The sequence below is a fragment of the Falco biarmicus genome, chromosome 1, assembly GCF_023638135.1.
Source record: "Falco biarmicus isolate bFalBia1 chromosome 1, bFalBia1.pri, whole genome shotgun sequence".
In the NCBI taxonomy this organism is placed as follows: Eukaryota; Metazoa; Chordata; class Aves; order Falconiformes; family Falconidae; genus Falco; species Falco biarmicus.
The window spans coordinates 79,490,644-79,503,075 of NC_079288.1; the positions used below are offsets into that span (position 1 = coordinate 79,490,644).

Below are 12,432 nucleotides of genomic sequence, written 5' to 3' on the forward strand. Positions count from 1 at the left end.
ACATGAGCTAACTTCTCTTTCTAGAAAAGAACTGAGAGGTGGTATTGTTCTATAATATGCCTTCCTCTCAGAAACAAGTAACTCTTCATTACCACTTAAAAGCATTACAGCCTTTGACATAAGACATACTTTAACAGCCAAAGACTTCATTAATTCAATCATTGTATTTGATTTACTAGCTACACAGAGAAGAAAAAAACAACTTTCTCATTAAAAAATTAGCATTACCAGGAAACCAATACTAATCTACTAAGAAAAAATGGGAAGGAGACATCAAACAGTATGGTGAGATTCAACATCCAATTCTGAGAAACGTTTTGGTACTGAGCACGCAAGAGATCCGAAGAAAAAAAAAAAGATACCAAGTAAATGAACAACACCAACAGATAAAGTGAAAAAATCTCAAATGCACATGACATATACCAGTGAAATCAATCACTTGAATGCAGTGTTAAAAGGTAGACACTCAGTCTGAGAGAAAATGGAGATAAAAAACAGAAAATCATTAAGAGTTCTTCAGAACACCACCGAGAAAATTCTTCTTCTCAATGAATACAAAAAAGAAAAAGTTTGAATACGACTTCTTACCTTGCGTTTTAGCTGGCATCCCTAAGGCAAGGCATAATCTCATTTGATTTTCTACAGTAAATGCTGAATCTGTTCACCAGTTTCAAACTAGTCTGACTAAGGTCTTGGCCCATATAAGTATTATGCCATTGGTCAGCCACACACAGGAAAAAAAAAAAAATCTCAACATACTCACTGAAAGAGAAGTAGCTTAATACTCTTAACACATGAGAAAATACTTTCAGCAGAAGGCCTTGCAAACTTCCTAACCACAGGGGAACATCTAATGGGAGTTCCACCTGATCGTTGTCTAAGCTCTCAGAGGTACCCCACCTGATGTGGCTTCTTTTTACAATCAGCAACAAAAGCAACTGGTATGCTCTCTCTCAAAGCAGCAAGCCCGTGTTGTAGCTGCAGGGTAACTCAGAATGACAGCCACACAGTGACAAAGACAAGTCCATCCGATGCTTTCCTTTGGTGTTCAGTTGATAAACCAAACACTGCTACCTGCTGAGCAGATACTCTAAGCATGGTTCTCTGGGTGGTTTGGTGACCTTACAGTAAGGAGCTCAATAACATCAAATAAATTATTTAAAAAAAAAAAAAAAAAAAAAAAGAAGAGAGATCTAAATCAAACACCAAGACCCGGGCCATAAGTCATGCAATAGTTTTAACTACAGGGTTTCAACAAGGAAAGTTACTCTTCATATACAATATTAAGAAGTACCCATTAACTAAGTACTTAGCATAATTCTGCCCACTCCACCTCCTTAATTTCAAATAACATTAATATTTAACAAAGACCAAGCTCAAACTTCCAAGCAGAAATGGTTGTTAGTTTCTGCTTCTCATTCATACTCGCAGGAATAAATTTTTTCCCCTTTTACTGAAGACACATTCAATATAAATAACATATCTCAGGTTCTGACTAAAGGAAGATATTAGCCACAACGATAATACAATTGGCTGAAAAATATTTTAGGTATCATACCTACATACTGATAACTTCATATATTAAATGTTAAATATTTAACTGAAGATGTGAATGTATTATCATTCGAGCAGCCACATTACAAAAAATTAGTTGACTAAAAGAGTTGCTTTTAGACTACTATACCTGTTGACTAGGATAAGAAGGTGGTGGACTATCTATTTTTGCTTCATCTTTCCTTAAGGCCCTTTTTCCTAGAGACATTTCCTCCTTTTGAGTCCCTGGTGGTTCACCACTGCTCTCCCCATCTGCTTCTTCATCATCTGCTTCTGAGGAACTGCTGCTAGTACTGCTCACCTGAGGAGACTGGACAACATTAACTCATTAACACAGAGGTGAAGGACAAGCCTTTCTCCAGCAAGCACATCCAACTGCCAGAAAAAGATACGACACTATAAATGCTGTACCTCATCTTTCAATGCCATATTTTCACCTCCGCCGTTTAGCTCACTGTGAATTCCATTCATGTTGGCTACCACCTCTGCATCATCATAATTATTCAGTGGGTAGATATCAGCAAATTTTGCTGGTAATGGTGCAACATCTTCATCATCACTACCACTGCAGGGAAAAGAGGCTTAGATAAATCACAGTGCTCAGTAATCTGTTACCGTGAAAGCAGGTAGAACACCAAAATGAAATAAAGTTGAGGGCATCCCTTGTATTAATGTTCCAGTTAGGAGTCAAAGAATTCTCTTCTAAGTCGTTAAACTGAACTTTCTTTTTCAAGCAAGTAAAACCAAGCAGCCTGCCATATAATCCTATTGAACATTAGCAGCTGCATGCCTGAAAACCAGACTGGATCGAAAATGGGAATCTCTCTATTTCTGTGTAAAATAATTTTCCACCTCTCTTTTCTGACCAAGAATCTATGGAATTAATAATGACAGGATATGGATGACCTTTAATTTGGTGAAAAACAGCCCTATGCCAATGATTTCCTTTACAGAAAGCGTGAAGTGGAAAAAAGTACAATATCAAAATGAAGTTTTTTCCATACGTTAAATGTCAAACCAGTAACAGTCAGTAGGGAACACTGAACACATCACAGTAACTCTTAAATTTCTCAACAGCAATTAGTTCCTAGACAACCTCACATCTACATGCTTTTCAGAATCTGCTCTAAAATACTTAATGGACATTTTTTTCCACACAGACAGCTAGTAAAAGAACATGCATGTTTAATTACCTGCTCTAGGGAAGTACTGCAAAGATTGGTTAGTTCATGTTTCTACAGTAATCCAGAGCTCTTAAAAGAGCTCTTAAATTGTGCACTTTATCCTTCCTGCATTCTGTGAGATACTGTGCCAAAATTTAATTACATGATGGCACCATTAAGCGTATTTCAAATATGCAATGAGGAAATAAAACACAGCAGATATTTTAAGACATAAAATGGCCCTTCCCCAAGGAGCAATGGTATTTCCCTAAAAATAGGCTTCTTACACTAAGTAGTTCTTGGATTCAACTGAACTAGCTTCTGAAGAAATAAACTGAACAATTTTGGACATTTCAGTACCAAAACTGGTGAGACAGAAATTTCAAACCACACATTTAAGTAGCTAAACATACTGCCATATAATCTGTTTTCAAGCACTCCTCAAACGGGTTCAGAAACTAAACTCCTGTTACAGAAGATTAAACCACCAATGGTAGTAGATGCAAAGGTAAACATTTAGAAGAACATCAAACTTAGTGAAGTGATATTCATCAGAATCAGTGATATTCATCAGAATCATCACACACATCTGCACTGTTCTCCTTCATCACACCACATTAACACAGAACGCTAATGCCAATTTCCTTGACTGTACTGACAACAGCTATTTCATCAGTGTTCCCACCAGTACTGAATTCAGGTTTTTTTGATTATTTCTTCAGAATACCACATAACAGAAGAGACTGCTTGTTAGTTGTACCTTAAGCACATACAGAAGCCAGCCTACCAAGCATTTTTAACCTCAGAATTACAGAGGGAACAGAAGTCTACCATTTGACTAATGCCTCAAATCTGGTAAAAAAAAAAAAAAAAAAAAAAAAAAAAAAAAAAAAAAAAAAAAAGAGCAGCACATACTCCTTGATAGGGACAATTTTTGATGCAAGATTTGAGTTGACTTCAACAACCCTAAAAAACCTCCCAACTAAAGGCTTTTCTGGAACTGATTCATATGAAATGACAATTCCTCAAAGAAAAAAAACAGCAGCTCCCTTGCTCAGTCTAAGAAAATACGATTTTAAAATGATGCTCTGAAGTAGATCAGTATCTGATGTCTTTGTAATCACAAAGCAGGAAAATACATCATACACTTCTAGCAATACTGTTATGTCAATATCTTCAGAAAATTTTAAGAAGGATCTATTTATTTATGTTTGCACAACATATAGCACTGGAGTTGTGGTCTACTGAATACAGTGCATTTTTAATTAGTTTTCTGAAGTAAAACAGCATTACATGATGATAAGTCAGCCAATGCAACTTGCCTGCTTAAGTTCAATTCAGTACAAAAATTTAAAACAGACAAAAGAACTTACAAAGTTGGTGCAGAACCATTATCTGCAAGGATCAGTCTGGGATGTTGCTGAATTGTAATAGGCGAGCTGGAACCTGATCCTGAACTTGCCGAAGACATGCTGGGTGGGCGGATCTCAGATAGATAATCCGGAGCAGAATCAATTTGTAGCGGTAACTGGTTAATGTGGATATCATCCGTTATAGGAGAATCCATGATGCCACATGTTAAAATGTGTGAAAGGCTGCAGTCATCACAAGTACATCTGTTCAAGAATTAAGATTACAGATTTTTATAACCTTATTGAACTAGTATTCAAAGTAATACTCTTTATTCCAGTAATATATCTCCTTTTTCCTCAAACAAGAAATTAATGATTTATTTTGATTTCATATTAAAAACATCAGCTCACCTTCTTCTATAATTACAGTTCGGACAGTCAGGCATGCTCAAACGTGATGACAGCATGTGTCTCATTGTGTCTGTGAAGTTGTTCTCCCCAGCTAGTGCTTTCTTGTTATTAAGCTGAAGTAAATTATAAAGGCAGTGTTTTAGTAGTGCAAGTCTTTCCATTAACAATTCAATGGCACATCATGATTAACAAGCTACATAATGAAAAACGGTTCTTTGGACAAAATATTTCAAAAGCAGAGTAATTCACAGTAACTTCATGAAGGTGGTGTTTTGATCATGACTGAAAAAAGGAAGTAACAAACAACAAACATTTGGCACCAAAACTCCTCAAAGATAAGTATGTTTCTGCTATGGAATAGTAAAGTGGCCAAGCCCATCTCCTTGACTCATTACTATGTGCATCTTGCATGGTATTTCTGCTGATGCACTCTGAACTTGAGCAGTTCTTGTCTTGTTCCAAGGTATTCGCAAAAGGACACTGCTGACAAATGTAGAGAGAATGCAAATTCAACCCTAGCTTGCAAAAAAGAATTAGGACTAATTCTGTAGCAACAATGGGATAGATCCCAGGAACAAAGTAGCTTTCCAAAACAGGACCTGACTGCATTAATGAAAAAATATAATTCAAATAACCTCCACCTGGCAGAGACCTATAATCCTGAAAGCACCTAATTTCATTAGATACAAACCTTAAATTAAACAAGGATGTGGCTATGCTTCCACTTCTACAGATGCCCAGACCTGATTCATACTAGAGCAGCCATGGACTTACAGCTCACTTAACCTCAATTAGGATCAAGGAAAAAAAGAATTCTTCCTCAAGTCCTCTGAGAAGCCCTGTATACCAGATGTTCTAAAGACAAGGTTAACACAGGCTTATGTTCCTTCTAGGTAAAAGTACTTACTGATGACTGCTTTCAGACACTGCCAATTTAAGCTTCAGTTTAAGTTTATTAAAATGTACTGTCATACTCTCTCTGGCTCATGACTATTATTTCCTTCTGCACAGCGGTAAAGGAACAGAGACGTTCCCCATGCTCAGACTTGACTCTGGCCAAGTCGCACTGTACTTTTATGGAAAGCATGATACATATTCCAGCACTTCTAGGCTATAAAAGGGAGTACCATGTCTTAAACTGCAGATAATTTTATAAAAGTAGGAACTTCTACTGGCCCCTCTCTGGCTACAGCTTAAGAAAGGCAGATAGTTCTGCTCAGCCTTTTCCCCACAAAACAAATTTAAGAGCCATCTCCAGAGTCCTAACGGATGCAATCATGTGCCCTGCTACTGTGGCTTAACACTTCCCAGCTCTGCACACACAAGGGAATATGTTAAATTCTTGAACACAGTATTCTCTATCATGTACGTCAAGGCAGCTCCATACTCAATGTATTGGCTGTTTCGGACCCCAGTCTAAGGCATCAAAATTTCCCCTTTTATTGTATAAAGTATTTTAACAACTGATTTTCAATCCTTAGACTATGGTGCTTACGTGTTTACCTTTTAGCAACTAAGATTACATACTATTATATACTCATCTTGGATTTTGCTTTTCTGTGTCTTAGCTGACCAAATTTCATGCCTGGCATAGTTTAGAATTATATCACATAGAACTAGTACAATTACTACACTCATATGATTGCATCTTACAAATATACATGAAGCATTAGTATAACTTAGTATGGTATAAAAAAAAACCTACCTGCTCTTCAATAAAACGCTTCTGCTTAAAAAATTCCCAGTCTTCCTTTAGCATGCGTTGTTTTGTTTTCATTGCCATCTAAAACAGAATTTAAGAATTTAAGGAAAACTCATTGATTTAATCATAGAAAACCTATGCTGTTGTCAATCGGTCTATCAGTTTCATTAAACCTAGCTTGTCTATACTATTTTGAAAGTACTTACATACTTAGTCAATATGAAGCATATTTTTTTGCTAATCATTTGATTTGAGTCACTTAAACGTAAGATATTAATATTAGTTTACATTATTTTTCAGCCAGATTTCTCCACTGTTATTCCTTACATTAATAATTCTTCTCATTAAATATTTTCATAGCATTTTCAATAAAATATGACTGGCATTAAATCCTCAACATGTCAGATCCACTAAAATCCATTTAAAATCTAGAAATACAGGACTGTCATCAAGGCCTTAACACAGGCTCAAGTGCAAACTCTGATGTCCCACATGTGGAACTAACCACCCAATCAAAGAGTCAAAAAAAAAATAGTAGTGACCTAGACAAACACTATTTATCACTTTTGTTCCTCAATGTATTTCATGCCCATGGAAAAATATTTTGTAATCACTCGTCCCTGTATCACATCACCATAAACGTACATAAAGCCTGTAACCTTTTCGTACACAAATAATATTTTTTCTTATCTAGTAAAGCAATTCGCTCAGAGAAAGCGAAAAGCTTCCATGAATTTTAACACAGCAAAATGCGAGAACAGATCCTCTCTTGTTGTACCTTACAACATTTTAAGAGCACTACTTAATCAGTGAAGAAAAACTGTTATCTAGGCTATCTTTTACAGTCCTTCTTTTCAATTTACCTAATTAATTTTAAAAAATCTACCACCTTATAGAATATAGCAATTTGCTTCATAAAGATAAGTTAGTGACCCGAAGTCCAGTAGGTCATGCCACTAGCGATTCTTTTTCTTCCTTCAAAAGCATGCCTCCAGAAACTCATACTTGATCAAAAGTTTAAAGTCTCAGTGTTAACCCAAGTGTATTATTGCTATTATCATTACCTAACTTGGGAAAACAAAATTCTAAGCTGGGGATTTGAAACAGTATTAAATGGTAAAATTTTGCCTAATGAATTTCTGAAAGTCAGCAGCATGCAATTATAATTACTACTGTGGATTTTGGTTTCCTTTGCTCCAGTGAGGTTACATTAACTACAACAACAAAAAAAGGAGTTTATCATGTGCATGTGTGTTTTTTTTTAAATAACAGCATACATTAAATACTCTTGAACCATTGATGCCATTTCTTAGACACACTAAAAGGTACTGCAGAGCCTGTGGCCAACAACATCAGAAATTCCACCCTGGCTATATTAGCAGTTTCTGAGAAACCTTGAGTTATATTTCAATATGGCAACACTCAGTAGCTTAGGTGCCCTGCCACCTAGCTAAATCCTCACCATCAGAGACAGCCACCTATATTTACTACACATTATAAGAGAAGACTTTAATGCCAAAGAATGACTTTTAAAACAGCCAGTGCATTAACTGGGAGCTGCCTATTCAAGCCTGCCAAGAAACTGTCAAATAAAACAGCATGGTTTAAGTCTTGGTACTCTTGAGTATTAATGGTAGCAGGGGCTGAAGCTAGTTTTCCTACTTCCAGCTTCACAGTCTCTCCACTATCCCATGTCTGCAAGTATATCAAGTTACTGATTCCATAAAAAATTGGAAATCACTTCTCTCCCTCTTTCTTTTCCCCAATGAATACTTATTTCAGCAGAGCAAAGCAGCTGCAATACAAGCTACATCATTCACGCCCAAAAATTTTGCTAGCGAGTGGGAGATAAAAATCAAATGCCATAAGTAAAAATTTACATTTCAATCTTGCACATCTGCAATGAATACACTACCACTGCTACCCAATGGAGAAAAGAAGTCCACTAGCACCCTCTTTCTTCCTCCCTGTTTATTGAAGACCAAAAAGTATTTAAGATCCATCAGACAAGACATAGTAAAAGTGAGACAGACAGGTGAACAAGTACTTCCCATTCTAAAATAGATTTCATCATGCAAAAAAAGCCAGCAGTTTTGGTCAGAACTGACACATACCACTAGATCACCTATGATAACTGTGATGTTCATACATACATCACAAGATGCTTGTTGCTTCCAAAAAATACCCTGTATAGAATGTGAATAGCATATTTGAGCATCCCAAATTACACCTGTCAACCTAATCTATTTTCCTACCCTGTTTCACTAGAAATAATAACATTAACTCCTCTTATCACAAACTCTCAAGCACCCAAAAATAGTGAGCATTTCAATTATTTATACAGTCACCATAAAGACAAAAAACCATTATGGCTGTACAACACTTTTTTCTATTAAGTTGTCCAGGACTGTTAAAAAAAATAAAATAATCACACACAAATATGGAGAGACAAGCAAGAAGCTCTTCGTGGGCTCTTGTAGAGCTGGGCAAAGCTATTTCTATATCCCTTTCTTCCGTGGGAGCCAGCAGTAAAAAAAAGGAAATACTTTCACACATATGACTATCTAGCCACTACTTATAGAAATGATCCAGATATACTTAGGACCTCCTAAGTAAAATATAGTCTAAATTTGCCAAGAGAAACAGGATCTGGAGGTACAAGCTACATATATTTAAACTCTCTGGTATTCCAGATACCCTAAACATCTTCCTCAGATTTTAACATGTGATGAATACACGTGCTGATATGAATGAATTCTTATTCTGAATTTTATTACAGCAGCGTATCAAATTACATGTCTGAGCATGACGCAGCTGTCTTATGCAGTCTTTAAAAAAAGGTATTGTATTGCTTGCAAAAGTATTCACCTTTTTCTCCAAGAAGTAGTAACATACCATACCATACCGGAGGGTCCATTAATTATCTCTGCTGATGCCCTGTCTAAAATTTTGGGTATAGTTCCACAGCAGATAAATGAGGACCACTCTTAGGTTTTCCTCTGTGATGCTCTCTCTTTAAACCTTTGATACACTTGCAATAAAACTTCACAGTTTTCTTAAGCCAAGAGGCAGCAAATAATGAATACACATTCACTGTTAAGATCTACAGTTTCCATAGTAGCCCAGCTTTCTGAATTCTATCTAGTTGACAAAAATATTGCTTGCAAATTCAGGTAAATGGTCATACTGAATCATGTGTTTTTGATCAAGAGTATAACCACAGGTAATAATCAACATGGGGCGTAAAGCATGACTGTGAAAATGCTTTTTCTACATGTAAATACCAATATAAGTATCAGTATCTCCTTTAAAATCTAATAGTTTAAGGTTTGGAATTGTTTCTCCTACACAGCCCCCTTGCAGTGGTGGGTTTTTTTGTCATTAGGAAGAAGTCATCACATTAAGTTTCCCCAAATGGTAAAAAGGTTTATGTTTGCATCAGGATGCAGGCTTCACTGAGCAGATAAAATGCTCCAAGACAGTAGTTGTGGTAGTTGCATGGTCACTTGATACAGAACAATATGAAAATAAATCAGTTAGAAGTTGATTTTGAAGTGGTACAGATCAACCAGTCAGAAGCCTGATATGAATGTGACTCTACAGAAATTCCATCTTTTAGAAAAATAAAGCAAATGAAGTGAACTGGGCTCCCTTTCTTACTGTAGACGCAGTATCAGACAGCCACGACACCCTGACACCATGGGGAAGGTTACTTCTAGTAGCAGAAAATGTGAGATGATGAAATTTTACTGAGATCTCATCAAATATTTAGGTGCATGAAAGCAGCCAGACCAAGAAAAAACTTGGTTTTCTGTAACTAATAGCTCACAGATGCAGACTCCAAATATAGAACGATCTCTAAAAGTAAGATTAGTTATGTCCTGTCTCCATCTTGAGGGTACTGGAATTAACAGTAAAAGTTCACTTACATCTTCATCACAGGGAACAGCTTCTGAAAGGCGTTTACAGTGTACTATAAGACTTCAAAATAAATATGTTATCTATAGGAGTAATGTTGCATTACTAGGTCTCAAATCGGATCTCCATACTCCTAATGCTCATAAAACTTCAAAATTTAAGAATAAGGTCTATACAATTCTGTATCTTCAGATATTTCAGAACACATTCTTTCTTCTACTATACTTAAGATAAAATTAAACAGTTTTCAATACCTTATCCTGAGGTGTTTTAAAAACAATTACTCAAGTGCTTTAAACATGAAAGAAAAAGCACATGAGCAATTTCGGAAGAGTATAAACAACCACTTGCAAAATAAACAGCTATTTTTCTGAAAATTAAGCTCTTGATAATGTAGGAGTCACCAGAACAATGCGATTATTTTCTGAAACACAGCACAAACTCAGAAGAATCAGCTATCAGTACCTATACTTAATTAAAAAAGGATAACTTCAGAGGTTGCAGATACTTACGTAGTGAGACTCCAGAGTTTTGATTTTGACACCTGTACCAAGGTCATCATCACACAACACAACATGCAATAGCTTTTAAAAGCAATCTCCGAATTTCATTTAGTGCAGTTACTATTTTGGAAGCTTAGGGATTTTTATGGGGTGGGGTGGGGTTTTTTTTTTCCTTTTCACAGTGACATCTACAAAAAAAAGTTTCAGGTTACTGTGCTATGGGTAATTTGCAGGCCAAAGAAATTAAAAAGTGTTCACAGAACCTCTCTATATGATGGCACAACAACCTGCTTCAACGATTTGAAGATGTTTCTGTAACAATCATCACTACATATTGGTATGTTTGTGTTCTTTCCTATTCTGAAAGACTGACATCAATGAGAAAGTCCCATTTGTTGCTTCAAAGCTCTGGATAAAACTACCACAGAAACTCTTTTGCTGGAGGCACAGGCTTGATTATGTAGGAAGCAGCTGATGCAGTCTTGAGACTGTCTACATGATTCTTACCTGTTCATCAACATAATCATCTATTCTTTTCTGGCATTCAAGCCATGCTTCAGCAACTTGACCCATTTCCTGTTCCAGCTGATGATACCTTTGTAGCAAGGTACTATACATATCTTCACTACAGGAATCGTGTGTTGTTCCAAGCCTGAAAGTTCAAATAGCACTTGTTACAGAAGAGACATTTCACTGACATTTTGCACACTTTTAAGTTCTACCAGCCCAAAAAGTGTTGTTTAAGTGCAGTTACGGATACAGCTAGGCTCATATCGCTGCTTGTATCCCAAATATGAGTATTTTTAGTAGTTTTTAAAAAAAAATATCCAACAATTACTTGTTCCAATGTTCTGTAACCAGCAATAGCAATAATGTGGGAAGTGCAACATTTCTAGAACCTCTTTCCCACGAGCAACCAGATGTCAAACCTACTGGGCTGTGTTTATTCAAATTTTGTTGCTTGAAATATTTATCCTTCCAAATTCTATGGGCTAAATATACACGTTGACTATTTACTGAAGAACTACATAGTAAAAATAAAGACAGAAGCTTGTTAATCAGAACTCTCATGATCAATGCTAAAAAAGATTACTACACAAGTCACAGCTCCAGCTGGGATAAGTGCTGTAGAATGAAGCAAGTGAGATAATTTGGTTGCATGCGGTTATCTACCATGACTTCAGCAGCATCAAGTTCAAAATGTGGTTATGCCGTTCACTGATGACTGTCTCTGTAAGGAACTCCAGAAATAGGAGACTGCCCTAAAACAGATCTACCTCCCCTTTCTACTACCACATTTTTCTATAGCAAATTCCTTTTAAAAAAATCTATTAAAGCACATCACGATTCTTAAGTAAATAAGCAAACCCACAACATCTTGACTTCAGAAATAAAAAGACAAAATTCTACTCAAAACTGTTCTATTCAATTCTATGTGTGTTTAAAGCACATTGAATTGTAATGACCTGTAAATTGACACAAATAAACTGAAGCTTTTCAATATTTCTCATACTTGGTAATTAAGATGAAACTGGATGGTAGTTAATCAGGCACACAGAGGTTGTATAGCGACTCAAAGCCAGTACCAAGAAACAAAAGTTAACCATCTCCAAATTTTATATTTAAGCCCAGTTCCAGCATTTTAGGGAGGTCTGTTACAGATTTCCATTACAACAGGAAATCAACCTAAGAACTACACCGCTCTGCCTATCATCTGCCAAAGAACTGAGCCCTTAATTTGAATGTGGCAATTAAGTATAATGAAGAGCTAAGCAAACAGACAACTCAGTAAGCATTAAAGTTACAGCTGTTAGCATGAGGATGCCAAT

At 36.2% G+C, this 12,432-nt stretch overlaps 1 protein-coding gene across 3 annotated transcripts in view; it reads right to left on the minus strand.

The window, feature by feature from the left end:
- Positions 1-12,432, minus strand: part of FAM193A (family with sequence similarity 193 member A) — a 90,450-nt gene that overhangs the window by 26,242 nt on the left and 51,776 nt on the right. For 2 of the 3 annotated variants that reach the window (XM_056339747.1, XM_056339765.1), the window contains exons 8-13: positions 11,111-11,255; positions 6,186-6,263; positions 4,481-4,593; positions 4,091-4,333; positions 1,966-2,119; positions 1,685-1,864 (exon numbers count right to left, since the gene is read on the minus strand). In XM_056339747.1, the coding sequence (XP_056195722.1) occupies positions 1,685-1,864; positions 1,966-2,119; positions 4,091-4,333; positions 4,481-4,593; positions 6,186-6,263; positions 11,111-11,255 (913 nt within the window). The remainder of the gene's footprint in view (positions 1-1,684; positions 1,865-1,965; positions 2,120-4,090; positions 4,334-4,480; positions 4,594-6,185; positions 6,264-11,110; positions 11,256-12,432) is intronic. The other variant, XM_056339755.1, reaches the window with a different exon arrangement.